Source organism: Cottoperca gobio, chromosome 9, assembly GCF_900634415.1.
Source record: "Cottoperca gobio chromosome 9, fCotGob3.1, whole genome shotgun sequence".
In the NCBI taxonomy this organism is placed as follows: domain Eukaryota; kingdom Metazoa; phylum Chordata; class Actinopteri; order Perciformes; family Bovichtidae; genus Cottoperca; species Cottoperca gobio.
Window position 1 is genome coordinate 19,433,463 of NC_041363.1, and position 16,149 is coordinate 19,449,611.

A 16,149-nucleotide genomic window follows, 5' to 3' on the forward strand; every position below is an offset into this window, starting at 1 on the left:
TTTTACATGATGTGGTGATTGTTCGCTGCTTTGAACAGGAACAGTCATGGGATGTGGCGTCACAAAGTCCAACCAGTTCCACAAAAACTCCGGAAAAGGTAACCAGGATCCTTCAAACTGCTTCATACTGATAAACCTGTTTATCTCTCTTAACCTTCTCAGATTCATATACCACAATGTCCCTCTTATTGTCTACCTTGGTTTCCACTTAAACTGTAATATCCGTATTACATGTGTTGTATGAATATATCTGTTTTTCTTTTTGTCTTTCTGCCGCATGCAGCCGTCACAAGTAAGCCACACATGTCTAACCTTGTTTGTTGTTGTTGTTGTTTGCCAAATGTTGAATTTGAGCTCAATTCACACACCTCTAAAAGGTTTACAGAAACATAACTACGTTTGTTTGCTTGAGAAGGTTTGAAAATGATATAAAAACAAATAATATTAATATTCCCAAACCTCAATTTTCCAGTTTTGCACTTTTTGTAATGGCGGAAATTTCAAATTGTTGTGGAGTGTACTTCAAGTAAAAGTACACATATTAAAAATATATATTTATACAAATCATGAACATCTTTCATGATTAATGCTTAACAATTAGTGATGCTGCTTTTTTACTCACGATTTAGTCCCAAAAAGCTTTTTATTATGTGATTATTTCCAACATTATATTACTTTTGGCTATTTTAATTCCATTCACTTTTCTGATCAGCTGTTGTCTTTGTTTCAGCTATAAAATCTGCCGTCCTGATTCAGCGATGGTACCGTCAGTATGTCGCCCGCAGAGAGATGAGGCGGAGATACACCTGGCACATCTTCCAGTCCATCGAGTACTCTGGAGAACAGGCTCAGATAAAGGTGACACCACTGGGCACGATCAGTATATGTTTGTATGTTTGCTAGAGAGTAAAGGCGGTGACACTCCAATAATACAAAATAAGAGCTCAACTTTCACGTCTCCTCCACTTGCAGCTTTACAACTTCCTCGGCTACCTGATGGACAATTTCACACCTGCAAGCAATGAGCGTAAGATTTGACATTTGAACTGACTAACTTTATAGATCAGGAGTTTTCCTAAATCTCTGACTTTAAGCTGTCGTCTCGTCCTTCCTTCCAGGGAATTTGATCTCGCACATCTTCAGAGAGAACGAGGTCTGTCGGGACGCAGAGTGGGAGAGGTACTTCTGCTACAAGAACATCGAGGTGCCGGAGATTTACTCAGGACCTCACCTCACCTTCCCTCTGACGGTGGAGCAGGCGGTCGGGCTGGTGGAAGCCTTCAGAAACAAGAAAGTAGGTGGACACCACGGCTTTACAGTCCTGCTTCTAAAATAACCTTTTACCGCCGTCACAGCTCATATTTAGACTCAGAGGTTTTGTATGACTGCACGAGATAAATCCTCCTCTCTGTGTTTCACTGGACCAGAAATAACATGACCAGCATTTCAAATTATGCAGATATACAGTAAATATATATATATATATATATATATATATATATATATATATACAGTATAGAAATATTTCACTCAACTCTCAGATCCACAACAAATATTATTGTATATACTTAGTTTTATCTGCAAAAGAAAATACTTACAGTATGTGTATGCAGTTGAACACTCATCAATCATGTTTCTGAGCTTAAGGAGTCTGAGTTGTCTCCTCAACAAGGTTTTATGGTGTTGAGTTGAATTCATTTTTTTAACTAAAAGAAAAACAATAAACTGCCTTCTGAAGAAGTGCAGCAAATGCTGCTGATTGGCAATCTAATATTTTGCATATATGACATTTTCTTTGTTAATTATTGAATTAGATTAGAAAGGAATCTTTCAATAAACTGTATCATTTGTGTATTGTTGTTCTTTAGCACATGTGTATGAAACACAATATCACAGCAGTTATCCTGCACACGTGTCTGAAACCTTCTTGCTAAAAAGTCTCTCTCCCAGTAGCAGCTGCACTCGCGTTATGTCCTCCAGCTCCTGCTTGAGACGTGGAAACAGCTCCGGATGTTGCCAAATATCAACCGCATCTCCACCTGCCACAGCAAAGAAATCACTATTTGTGGTGAGATTCGATCAGTTCATTATTTTAGTAACTTTGTAGATTGTAGATTGTGAATATTTGCTGTTTTTCTTAATCTCCTGTTATAGTAAACTGAATCTTTTGGGGTCTTGGACAAAACAAGAAGCTGTTATGTAAAATTGTCCTCTTGTAAATTGTGTATTTATCTGTCATTTATAAACCAACATTTGAACATTTATAAAATATCTGATATTTTTAATCCAAACTAAAACTCATTTTAAGCCCTTTCTGACAGAAATGCCGGCAGTTTCTTCCTGTTGGTTGTTAATTCATTTACATATATCCTCTTCATTACAGGTGATTTGCACGGACAACTGGAAGACCTGCTGCTGATTTTCTACAAGGTGCACACTTCATCTTCTATAATCGTTTCAAGCTAATCAGCTATAATGATTCATTTTAAAGTGGAGTCTACAGATAGACTTATTTTATTGAAATTGTAAAAATGCTCTAATAGAATAATCTTTACTTCTAAATACTCTTCTCCTTTACTTCCGGGTCCTAGAGTCAATAATGTGTGCTGCAACCTTTTGTTTTGCTTAAAAAAACTGACACAATTAACCACTTATTGAAATTGTTGCTTGTTAATTATGTGTTGATAAACTAATCCATAAAGCAGCTGATTGTTTTAGCTGTAACATGCTGCATTTGTCAAGTGGTTATGGCCTCTCGTTTGTTTACATCCAGATTACAGAAAGACCCTTAATGACTTTATTTGTTTACGTTGCAGAATGACATGCCGTCCTTGGAGAAGCCCTATTTGTTTAACGGAGACTTTGTAGACCGAGGAAAAGACTCCATTGAGATCCTCCTCATCCTGTTTTCCTTCCTGCTCGTCTATCCGAGTGAAGTCTACCTCAACAGAGGAAACCACGAGGACCACATAGTTAACCTGAGGTGAAACTAAATCTAACTGGGGGTACAGTGAGCTTAAAATCAAAGTTTCTAACTGTTACCTTGTGTGTCTCTGGCTGATGTAGGTACGGCTTTACAAAGGAGGTGTTGTCTAAATACAAGGTACGTTTACATCACCACACAAACCTCAACACACTTGTTTGTTTACTGCTCGGTATTATCTCATCATCCCTGCTTATCAAACCAACCAGAACAGCCAACGTGTGTGTGAATCCCTTCTATCACCTACACACTCCCGGCACAGCTTGATACAGACCAGATTCCCTCTCATGTCAATGTCACTCCTCTGCGCAGCTGAGAAGATTTGAGGCCATTAAATCAAATAACTGCAGGAGGTCTGTTGGCTTTGATGAGCCAGGGAAGTCCAAATACCCACAAGGGAAACCTCAGATGTTCCAGGTTTACTGTCTTTTGTTTAGAAGGATTGAATTCCAGCTACACTATCAAGAACAATAATTTCAACATTATAAACGGGCATCAAACTCACGATCTGAACTAACCTAACCTGATAAAGATAAAGATAAAGACAACTACACCATCAAGGCTTAATAAAACATCCATAAAATGAGAGGAGACCAGAGAATACAACACGTAGAAAATACTAGACAGGAAGTGCAAAATAAGTGATTATCAAAAAAAGAAGTTCAAATTTCATATTGTAATTTTCTGCTCAATTGTTGTCAACTCCTATTTATATTATTATTATTATCAATTAATATTGTATGAACTTGTTTCAGATTCTTGCAATGCGAACAAAAAAACGTATTTAAGTGAACAAATGTATGCCTGAAACAGAAAAGAGTAAAAACGGAGGCTATAAGATGCTCACGTGCATGTTAAGAACGAACTTCCATAAAACTGAAGACTGAAGAGATAGAAATCAGAGGACGATGCAGAAAGTCACTTCCTGTTTGTCCTCAGATGCACGGCAAACGCATCCTGAGGCTGCTGCAGAAGATTTTCAGCTGGTTGCCGTTAGCGACGGTGATCGACCAGAAGGTGCTGGTGCTCCACGGAGGGATCTCCAACACCACAGACCTCAGCATCCTCGCCAGAGTGGACAGACACAAAGTGAGATAACAAATGCAGACACTTTCATTCAGATTTCTTTAGTGAAGTATTTTGAAAGCCCCTGACATCTCTGCTGTCCTGTTTCTGTTCCCAGTACGTCTCAGCGCTGAGGCCCCCGAAGAAGAGACACCAGAGTATAGTGGGGTTGTCCATCGACGTGGACGTGGACGAGGACACCGTGTCCCACAACAAGGTCTTCCAGCGTCGGACCTCCCTCACGTTTCCCAAAGTTCTCTCCCGCGATTGCTTCCAGAACCGCTCGCTGCGGGACTTCTCCGACCGGATCAAAGTAAACACGGTGGACAATGTGGAGCTCTGCCAGAGGAGACAGTCCATTCTGAACCCGGTAATCCACGGACCAGAGAATGAGGCGGCTCAGTCTGCGTCCTGCGAGTCTATCAACAGTGAGGACGAGTGGAAGCAGGTGAGGAATGAGTAGTAGTTATTTTCTATTTCATTTGTTTACTAAAAACTCAACCGATCCCACATTGTCTTGGTTTTAAGTTTTGTTGTTGTTCAACTCCAGACACGCTATTTCCGTAGCTTCCTATTGGATGCATGTTTACGATCTGGCTCATGGTTCCTATGTTGTTATAGAGGTTGACGCCCAGAAACGTCCCAAACACAGCAAAAGAGTCTATATAGTGTTTTTAAAGCCTTTAACTCCAATATTGTTCACGATCAACCAGATCAGAATCAGATCCTTTTATTTATGTAAAACCTACAATTTTACAATAAAATACTCTAAATATATTAGCAGTAAACATTTTATTTTAGTAAACATGTGTTTATCATAAGCAAAATTACATTACAGGTCATTTAGCAGACGCTCTTATCCAGAGCGACTTACAGTGAACTAAGTACAGGGACAGTCCCCCTGGAGCAGCTCAGGGTTAAGCACTTTGCTCAGGGGCTCAATGGTGACAGCTCCTGGTATTGTACCACCAGATTTCCATGAGAAAGTCTTTATGCCACACTTTTAAACAGACACTTATCTTCTAAATGTTCTGGAGTCCTCAGGTTTTTCCCAAATATGAATAATCAAAATAATGCCTGAAATGAGACGCAGAGCTGCACGTGCGCTCACTGTCTGTGCTGGTGCATTGAGCACAAATAGATCTGGAAAACAGAGGTGATTATTTCTCCAACATATGAATGTGGTCGCATTTCTGGAAATAAACATGTTTTACAATCTGCATGTCCCTGATCTTTCTCTAAGACACTGCAATAAAACCACACATGCACGCCGCATGCCGGCACCTGTGTGCGCTTACATCATCATCATGCCAGAGTCGTTTCCAGCCAGTGGCTTCTTTTCCAAATCAGCAGCTGGGTGCGTTGTCCGTGTGGGGCCGCAAATAAACATTGGCCACTGCCGTCTGCAAATGTCATCCTATTTGCCGATAGGGTGACGGTGGTCAACGAGGTGAAAGCCGGCCGATAAATCAGATCATATTATCTAGTATAATCGTAGTGGTATTTCTTTTGTAGGCTGGGTTCACCTTCCGTCCAGCGACCGTCCCAAAATGTATTTTTTATAATCCCTGATCATTTTCTTTCACGTCCCTGTGATGGTGGGAAACCCTTAAGTTGGATCCATGTTTGGAAATAAAAGTCATCGTTCGTTGTTGGTTTTGCTGTGTAAGCGAGTTTGTTGTTCTCAGGTCTAAAGTGTCCGACGTAAGATATTTAATTAGTGAGTTTGTGTGGTGGAAAAAAAGTTATTTTGATTCAGTGACTAAATCAGTCCTATGTCACTGGTAAACGCTCCATCAGTGATCCACACTCACCTGCTGTGGATTGTTGCCTGCGTGGAGCTTTAACATGCTATAATCTACCGCGTCATTAATCCCTCTGCAGTGTGTTCACCACCGTCACCACCTTAAGCACAAGCTGTAGAAGTCTGTGCTCTCATTTGATTGGGCCAAACATGCTCAATGATTGTTAACAGCTCAGTGAATTATCTGTGAGTTGTAAAGTGATGCGTTCTGGTGTCCATGCAAAAACAAGTTACAGCAGCTTAAAATACTTTGTATGTCTATAATTAAGAGACATTATTTATAATTTTTTGCTCTTCCAGCGAACAATCAACCATATCACCACAGGGCCCATAAGTAGCTGTTCTGGAGCTTTCGATCACATGATCTTCCTCAGCAGACGGAGTTTACCATTTTAGATGTTCATATTTCACAAGTACTTCCCAGGACTTCTTATCCATGTTGGTGTAAAGATGAGATGGAAAGTTCATTCTTGACTTTGCAAACACTGTTTGTTTCCTCATCAGGACTTTGTAATGCCAACTGTTATTTCCGAGCTGTTCCTTCACTTATATGTTCCCGTTTTAAAAGTTCTGTTTTAAGTTTTTCCAGTTCAATTCTTTTCATTTTCACGTTAACTGGTGTTTCATTTTTGCACACTGAAAAATCAGAAGGTTTGAATCTAGATCACTCCGTCCTCTGTTTCCCGTGTGCATCCAGATCCTTGACTTGCTGTGGAGCGACCCGATGAACCAGGACGGCTGCGTACCCAACGAGGTGCGGGGTGGCGGCTGCTACTGGGGCCCCGACGTCACCGAGGACTTCCTGAACAGACACAACCTGCAGCTCATCATCCGCTCCCACGAGTGTAAACAGGAAGGTTACGAGTTCTGCCACAACCGTAAGGTGAGCTCAGACACTCACACACAGATGCTCTAATGTTTTCCGAATTTTCACTAAAACATTTTCTTTCACTTCACTTAGGTCCTCACTCTGTTCTCCGCCTCAAATTACTACGATGTGGGAAGCAACCGGGGGGCCTACGTGAAGTTGGGTCCAGACCTTGTGCCTTATTTAGTTCAGTACCAGGCCAGCAGCATGATCAGAGAGCTCACAGTGAGACAAAGGTACAAAACAAACTACCAGAAAATATTAGTCTCAACAATGTTAATCATTTTACTCGGGCTGCAACTAGTTCTTCTGTTCATCATTGTTTATCACTTAACAATTTCTGTCACAACACCAACACTGTTCTGCCTTTTAATTCAGTTTTTTTATGCGTTGCATTTGTTGTTATCTTGTCTGCAGCTTCGGGCGGACCGAGCGCTTGGCCCTCAAAGTCCTGCGGGAGCAGCTGTTTGCACATAAATCTGACCTCATCTGTGCCTTTAAAAAGTTCGACAGCAGTAACACAGGTGTGTGTATCGTGCGACTTTCATGAAGCAGCTGGATCAGGTGTTACTTTAACTCTATCACAGATCTCTCGTGTACTTCCCCTCGAAGTTCTCAAATGTCTGGATAGAGAGAAACGTGAGCTTCCGACTTTTAATCCCTATTCAGAAGAAAACCTGTGGGCTGAATAGAAGTTCATCCAGAAACATTTGACAGTTTCACAGAAAATGTTGTTGTTGTTCAAGGGAAAGTATCCAATTTTTACAACACTCAGCTCTTCACTTTTAGTTCTTTTGTTACACATTTGTGCTTGCAGGGGAATCTCAAGCGTACTTTCACAAATTAACTCCAAAAATGTTTCTTTAATGTGCTTCAAATTGTATTTTGGGCCTTTGGAAATCGTTCCTCTTGCCATTCTGCCCCGTTTGTTTAGAAGGATGTGGATGGGGGACAGGGAATCTGTAGGTAGAGATATAAAGTCAACAGTATATACCACATAGTAGTGGTGTACGTCATCTGTAAACTGGGAACCTGAAGATTATTTTGAGATGCAGCTCAGCATTGTGTGTTTAAGGTTTAGTTGTAATTTTGTAATAAAAAATAATTAATTAATGCATGATTTAATTAAAATAAATTGTGAAAGTGTATAAGGGCTTGGAACATTATGGTGGAAGTTTATAATAGCCATCTATATGTTATATTATGTCTCTTAAGTTGTTGTAGTGATGTTTGTGTTGATACCATTTGTTACACAGATTTGGTGCTAAAAAGAACATTTTGACCAGTCGAGAATAGATAAAAAGTCCCTCTACAGACCACATTAAGACACCAAGACCTCGAGGAACACCATAGAAAAATGCGTGCTCTAACTTGGTATCAAAACCTTTCTGCAAGAATTGCATTTTGGAAATTGGATGGTGAGCACTTCTGTTCTGGAAACTGCTCAGAAACCCCCTTGCTGTCAATATACGGATAGCCTTACACCCATTGACCTAATTGAAAGACAACAAAGCACTGGATGATAATTTGGCTGAAATCAAATAACGATTAACATTTCCTTCTCTGTCAGGTTATGTGTGTCTGTCCGACTGGGCCTCTGCAGTGGAGAGTGTGCTGCACCTTGGTCTGCCCTGGAGGATAATGCGCTATCAGCTGGTCACTGGTCGCACCTCTGACGGCTCGATCGACTACCACGAGTGGTTCAACGAGCTCGCCATCAAAGGACCCAACGCGGCTGTGAGTCACCGATGATAGATGATCACAGAAATACTAGTGTCTGATTTGAAGATATTGTGTATATATTTAGCTGATGTGTGCTGATTTCACACTCTTACTTAAACACACTTAAATACTGTTTCAATAACAATGATGGTTTTCTTGCAGCACATTGACCAGAGTCTGCTTGAGACGTTGTATCGTCACCGCTCCACCTTGGAGACCATCTTCAGAATTGTAGACACGGACAACTCGGGTAAAACAATTTATTCATCCCTGACATAAGTTGCATGTTTACCCATTTGTACCCAGAAACTGTATTTAGTATGATAAGGAAAAATGCAACAACATTTGTTCTGATTGATCTAAAGTCTTGAAATCTGATATGTGTTCACTTTTCCGATCCGATGAAAAGTTGGACGTATTTGGACTCAAATTTTCATATTCGCCAGCATACGTTTCTGTCATACGGACATGTGTGACAGGGCCTTTAGCCATTTTCTTATTATGTGATATTTAGTCTTTGGGCACTGTTTTCCTCCAAAAATATAATGAAATATATGGAAAGAAACAGTAGTCGCATGTGCCCAAAGATTAAATTTAGTATGATAAGAAAAGATCTTAATAATTTAGCCAGATTTTCAGGACATTCAAGATTTCAGTTGAGGGTGCAAATGGGTTAAAGGTTAAAATGTCATTTTACCTTGTGTTTCTATAATTTAGCTTATTCACTGGGGGAAAGAAAAGTTGGTTAACACATTGATGAAATTACTGACTGACAGACAATCCCATGAGAGACAGTGTAACATTTACTGCGTTCAGCCTCTGCTAATCCACCTGTAGCATGCAAATCAGGCCACATTTGGTAACAGCCATTCCAGTTAAGACAAGGATTAACCCACTGATCTAGTGGCCTACCCATCCCCCACCTCTGATCCCACACACTTCTTCCTCTATACGCCGGTGTCTGTCACTGCATCTTTAACCTTCAACCTCCACACAGGCTTCATCACCATCGAGGACTTCCGGCAGACCTGGAAGCTGCTGAGCGTCTACCTAAAGATGGAGATCACGGACGACGCCATCTCCGACCTGGCCATCACCATCGACAGCAACCAGGACGGCAGCATCGACATCGAAGAGTTCATGGAGGCCTTCCGCCTCACGGACAAGAAGAGCCGGCTGGAGCGAGGACGCAGCATGTTCATGGGGACGGCCACTGACCTCACTAATCTCGACGTAGACCCCAACATCTAAGCAGAGAGAGAGACTGAAAACAGACCTCAGCTCAGATTCCTCGCCGGGCAGCAGAGGGGAGGGGAGATGAAGCCAACGCAAGCTGCTTCAATGACGCACATTGAGACGTAGGATGCTGCAGAGCAACAGCCGTGTTGATCTCATGGGATTAGAGAGAGGATAGAGGTCAGGGTATTTGACAGCAAATGTTCAATTCACATTTTGATGCAGTTTATCCACTAAAGTGAAACAGCGAAGGTGAAACACATTTGTCTCTTTTATTAAGTTAGAATAGTTAAAAACTTATAATAGGTTCAGTACAGAGATTATTATACATAAAGTAACAAGAAATATCTCAAAAATAACAAGAAGCCGTTGTAATTTACATGAAAATAAACAAATATTTTACATAACAATTTTAAACATATTTCACCAGTCCTATGAAGGATGCAACACATTTCTTTCATAATTGATTCATTATTTCCTCAACTGATAAATTTAATGTTTGGTCTATGTAACATTGCATTGCAATTTTCTAGATCCAAAAGTTAAAACCAAATGTTAATGAAAACATTTATGAAAACTATAATGTTCAGACAATCAAGAAATAAGAGCAAATGTTGTCAAAAACAACAGAATGTTTGTATTTATTACTTAAAAAAGGAGTAGACGATTAATTTATTATCAAAATAGTTAAACATTAATTTTCTGTACCTAATAATCGACTATTTATTGCAGCCATAAAGTCCATAAAATGTTCCAATCAGAGGCATTTCCCTGCTGCCTCTTCAAATGACTTGTTTTGTTCAACCAACAGTCCAAAACCCGACAATATTTACATTATAATGAAACAAACTGAAAAAACGCAACAAATCTTCACATTTATGATGACAGAAACAGAATGATGATTATTTTTCTGTCGATTCACGATTAACAAACTATTTGTTTCAGTGTATAAGTCTTACTCTGTTCATTAATGCTGATTTTCAACAGCCTTGTATCTACATGTATGTGCGAATACCTGCACTTCTCTTAAAGTATTTATAGATACCAGAAACAAAAGTGACATTATATGATAAAACAATGAATATTTGTGCAGCTTTACGTCAGTTACACTAATTAATTGCAACTTAAATGTTGCTGGTGCCTTAGCAGTAGAAGCATTTTAACTTCTAGAGACGAAGTCTGCACTGATGATGTTTTGTATCAGTGCCAACTGCCAACGCTATACTGGGGTCCCTCCTCGTCTCATGTGGGACTCGAACCCTCACCTTGTCCAGAACAGATAACTCATGTTTTTATTCATTTGACTTTTAGGATGTATGTCTATCTCCAAAGTGTTGCTTTGACGCCCAGAACAGTTGCTGTGTGTTGAAGGGATAGTTCCCCCCTGTTTTCAGTCTTTATGCTAAGCTAGGCTAACTGGCAGCTGTCTGTAGCATCATATTCAATCTTGTATCAATTTTCTGATCTGACTATCGGCAAGAATGCAAATGATAACCAAAACGTTTCCTTTAAGATATGGAGACAACATGATGTTTCAATTTGTTTCTGTTCAATTTTCTGTTGTCATTGTTAGATAAAGTTTGCACATTGTTTAATATTATTATAACTCAACCAAAAGAGACATAAGGATATCACTCAGTGCATATGTGAACAATGTTGTATGCAAAATGTTAATGTTATTGTATGTGGGTTTTGTTTTTTGCATGCTGACAATATAAAAGTTTACTGTAAATACTTCTCACAGTCAAATGTGTAGAATTCCTCTGTGTGTGTTTGTGTTTGAGGTAAGTGATGTTTATGAATACACGTTTAGGAACCATAACTGATCCAAAAGTGATATATTGAGGCAAACTTTTATAGATATAATTTCCCAGAAGGCCTTTAGAAATGTTTCAAAAATGGGAACACTGAACATTTATCTTCAAACCCTGACATGTTTACCCAATGTAAAAATGAAACTGTAATTTAATATAACATTAAAAATAATTTGCTGTTTTCAGCTACAGGCATTAAATTAGCTTTTAATTTGTTATTCCTTTTGGACACACATGGCTTTGTTAAGGCTACGTCTGCACCTATTTATTTTTCTATTCCCTAAATTATTGTTTAAATGTCAACCAAAAACAAACGCACACACTAATAAATTGTAGGGCTTTAACTAACAATTATTTTCATTATTGATTATTCTGCTAATTCTTTTCTGAACTGATAAATCACTTTGTTTATAAAATGTCAGGAAATAGTGAAAACTTTTATTATAATTGCCTATTTAAAATAAATATATATATATTTTCTATATATTATATATTAAGTAATAGTTGAGCAACATTTAAAATAATTATGTATTAATTAATTAATTTCCCTCATAATTAAGGCCACACACTAAAATACACATTATTTAACATTTCATTTAAATCACCTAAAAACGTTTTGCTTTAAACATCTCAACTCATCAATAACAATATTATGTGATTATCATTCCTGGTAAATCAGGTTAGTTTTCAGAAACACCAGCAGGGGGCACAACAGACTATTTAGTACAACTTGTGGTTGTAAACTAGGAGACTTATTGGAACTAATAATCTAATAATAAACACAAACCAATTTAGAAATTTAAAAACGATCCACAAAAATAGATTTTAAAGATTATTACAACAAGAGTAAACAAGGCTACAGCTAGGATCCCTGAAGGCAGTAACTGCATCATGAATTTGAGCTGCAGCAACAGTTAATAGAAATGCTTGGGTTTTAACTGCATTATATCCCTGTAAGCCTCTGAGGTTGGGACAGTAGTTTTCCTTTCAAATGATAATCTTTCAAGTGGGTGGATATTAAAACATGTCCAGAGCTGCCTGCAGTTTAAACGAGGGATTAAAAAACAATTTACACACACATTCATTGTTTACCTGGAGAGGAGAGTTTTTCTTAAAAGTTTACCACAAAACAACTACAAAGACACAAAACAACTACAAAGACACAAGACAACTACAAAGACACAAAACAACTACAAAGACACAAGACAACTACAAAGATGCAAAACAACTACAAAGACACAAAACAACTACAAAGACACAAAACTACAAAGACACAAGACAACTACAAAGACACAAAACAACTACAAAGACACAAGACAACTACAAAGATGCAAAACAACTACAAAGACACAAAACAACTACAAAGACACAAAACAACTACAAAGACGCAAAACAACTACAAAGACACAAAACAACTACAAAGACACAAGACAACTACAAAGACACAAGACAACTACAAAGACACAAGACAACTACAAAGACGCAAAACAACTACAAAAACAACTACAAAGAAACTACAAAGACACAAAACAACTACAAAGACACAAAACAACTACAAAAAGAGGCTAAACAACGATTAAGTCTTAAGGCAATGATTATTTTAACGTTTGGTATTTTATAACTAATATTGTTTGTGCTGATCACTTGTTTGTTAAATTGTATTCTGCAAAGAAACTAATAACTACAGTTGTCATATAAATGTAGTGGAGTAAAGAGTACAATATTTCAAATGTAGTGGAGTAAAAATGTAAAACAGGACTTGCCTTCTCTCTGCTGTTTTTCACATTCAGCCATAGAGACTCACACAGTGGTGACAAGTGGGACAAAAGAAGAAGGCAGTTAGACCTATTTTTCTAGAGTATTGGAGGAGGGGGGACATCTATTGTTGACTGTCTGCGGGTGGTCTTACAGTTGTAAAGCTGATGGAGCTTTGCCTTAATGGAGACATTTGAATGAAAGACTCTCTGGAGCATCTCTGAGCACTCGCTGTGATAGATTAGGCCTCAGCCGAAGGCCTAACTACACTTTTAATCAACATTAAAGTGCTCCACAGGCCTTAAAGAGAGTAATTAGTCTATTAGGTAATGTTAGATATTATGAATTTGTAGAGCTCAGTGTGTTTGTGTCCGTTATTAATGCGTATAGAGGTTTGTGAGCATTTCAAGATCTATTGGGTTCAGCTAAATTGTGTTTTTCACTATTTTCTGACATTTCATAGACTAATCAATTACTTGAAAAATACAACTAAAGCGTCACAAGATAAATCTCAGGCATCCTTCGATGATTAACAAGATGAGGAAGAATGAAAAGTATATGTTTCTGCAGCACAAATTATATTTATATTTGTATATTTATATATATATATATATATATATATATATATATATATATATATATCTCCAGGCCTCTAAAAACTATTCCAAAGAAATAGTCTGAGAAGGGAAATATCCCTTTGGTTCAACTGCGTGCCTGTAGACAGAGGCCTTGTGTAACAAGAAGTGAAACATATTCTGTATCTGCTTACTTTATATTTCTTTATTAATCAAACTCAACATTGAGTCCAGTCCAACACTCAACGCTTATTTAGTTTTGGTGGGTATATGCTGCTTGTCCAAGCAACATTTGTGTTGTTTGTTATTGTCTGTAATGGGGATGAGAAAAAGATTGGGTTAAAATCCCTTTACATATAAATAGACTGTACGATAGTCTGGTTTCTTACATGTTTCTGCTGTGTTGGTGTGTATAAAAAGTGGAAAAATATTTTCTTCAACCTTGAGTGATTATCCCAAAAACATTTGTACATTTTTATAAGCCTGATTTTAATGAAACTTGGTGGAAGCATGTAGCATGGGTCGAGGAGGAATCCATTCAATTTTAGAGCGAAATCTGAAATCTGAATCACAAGTCGGATACAAGCATTATTTTTCACTTATGGAAACGGCGTTGATTGAGGTCTGCGCTATTTAAGTCCCCTTCTAGTTTATATTGTATTTTGGGTTCCTGGTAGCTTTCTAAAATAAAGTGCTAAACAAAGACAAAAATGTACCTAGACTCCAGAGGGTGCAAGAAGGTACAAGAAATCATTAAGCAATCAGCAGCAAAGAGAGGCGCAATGTCAGCAGACCAGAGCGCCAAGTCGTCGACTCCACGGAAGGTCCATCAAGTCCCAAAAAAAGTGAATACTTTACACTTAATGGAGAGAGTGAAGGAGAGAGTGTGTGTTTGCTTACGCCCGCAGACCCTGAAACGATCATTTCAAGGGCAGAAACCCATGTGAGGTCTCAGAAGAGTTCAGATGAGGAGAACGTAACTTCCCCCGAGGCCACAAGTTAGGATACAGCTGCAGCTATCTACACCCTTAACTTCCATGTCGATTTGTGGATTTACTGCTTGAAATTAATGACAAGACGTGTGACCTCCTATTCTCCCTAAAAACCTGCCTGAGCTTGTTGCAGTTCAGCTGTAGGTTTCATGTGGGAGTGAAAACAGTGAAGAGCTTGTAAAGAGCGCGGAGAGTCACAAACATATCTCGCTGCATAAAAGAAAGGTTTTAACCTGAATTTATGGAATGTCTATGCATAAAAGTGAGTCTAGAAAATCTAATCATTGTGTGTTTGTCCAGTTATTCACAGAAAAAATAAACAAACTTAATCGAATTACTTTTGTCCAGATGTATGGCTTATAACTGAATGCTTAGTCATAGTTAGGCTATAGGGGAGTTTCTTCTACAAAAACAAGTCAAGACTTCATTTCATCAGTTCATGTTAAAAACAAAGTGCAGAAGATACAAGTCACAGTAAATTGTTCCACATATATGGAAGCAAGAAAATTAGGCCCAATAGTCTGGATTTTTCAAGCAATTTAATAACTAATTGTGACATTTTAGGCTACTAAAAAACAAAATATTGAAATTTAAAGCAATAGTTTAACATTTTGGGAATATAGGGTTATTTGCTTTCTGTCAGAGAGTTAATTGCCACTCATGTTTGAATGGTAATGTAGCTACCAGGAGCAGCTGGTTAGCTTAGCTTAGCGTACAGACCGTAAACAAGGGCTAACAGCTAGCATGGCTCTGTCCAAAAGTAAAAAGCTGACTATCATCAGCAGCTCTCACCTTTGTTTTATCTGAACAAACACTGAAATGTAAATACATGACGTAGTTTTTGTTGTTCCCAGTCTTTCTGCTACGCTAAGCTAACCGGCTGTAGCTTCATAGTGATCGCACAAACATGAGGTATCCAACTCTGCAAGAAGCAAAGGCTCACAATCGCCCCAAAGATCTAAATATTCTTTAAAAACCACTGGCTTTGTGGCTTCTGAACTCATCTTTCTGAATCAATTAATTAATTCAGACAGATAATTCAAATGTCTGGGTTGCTCATCTGAACATCTGTCTTAATGTGTCACACAACTGATTAAGTAACCTGATGGGAGAGGCCTGATACATGTTCGTGTCTTAATTTTAAAATACTTTGACTATTGCACTTAGATTTTTTCAAAGTTTCTTAAAACCATGTGCCTAGAAGTAATATACTTTAACTTGAAAAGCGGGGAATTCAAACCACATAAACTCAGATTGTTTACAAAGTTAAATATTTCAATGCTATAAATTCAGTAGAGATTAAACACCCCAATAAAGGAGTTACGTCGCTTATCG

General features: G+C 38.3%; 1 protein-coding gene across 2 annotated transcripts in view; it reads left to right on the plus strand.

Moving 5' to 3' along the window:
• Positions 1–11,482, plus strand: part of ppef2a (protein phosphatase with EF-hand domain 2a) — an 11,524-nt gene extending 42 nt beyond the window's left edge. The window contains exons 1-17 of one of the 2 annotated variants that reach the window (XM_029439072.1): positions 1–98; positions 284–292; positions 731–858; positions 973–1,027; positions 1,119–1,294; positions 1,954–2,068; positions 2,384–2,430; positions 2,817–2,983; positions 3,067–3,103; positions 3,923–4,072; positions 4,167–4,496; positions 6,550–6,735; positions 6,814–6,956; positions 7,138–7,244; positions 8,291–8,457; positions 8,605–8,692; positions 9,440–11,482. The exon at positions 1–98 is cut by the window's left edge and continues 42 nt beyond it. In XM_029439072.1, the coding sequence (XP_029294932.1) occupies positions 47–98; positions 284–292; positions 731–858; positions 973–1,027; positions 1,119–1,294; positions 1,954–2,068; positions 2,384–2,430; positions 2,817–2,983; positions 3,067–3,103; positions 3,923–4,072; positions 4,167–4,496; positions 6,550–6,735; positions 6,814–6,956; positions 7,138–7,244; positions 8,291–8,457; positions 8,605–8,692; positions 9,440–9,693 (2,211 nt within the window). In that variant the 5' untranslated portion in view covers positions 1–46 and the 3' untranslated portion in view covers positions 9,694–11,482. The remainder of the gene's footprint in view (positions 99–283; positions 293–730; positions 859–972; positions 1,028–1,118; positions 1,295–1,953; positions 2,069–2,383; positions 2,431–2,816; positions 2,984–3,066; positions 3,104–3,922; positions 4,073–4,166; positions 4,497–6,549; positions 6,736–6,813; positions 6,957–7,137; positions 7,245–8,290; positions 8,458–8,604; positions 8,693–9,439) is intronic. The other variant, XM_029439073.1, reaches the window with a different exon arrangement.
• Positions 11,483–16,149: the final 4,667 nt, after the last annotated feature.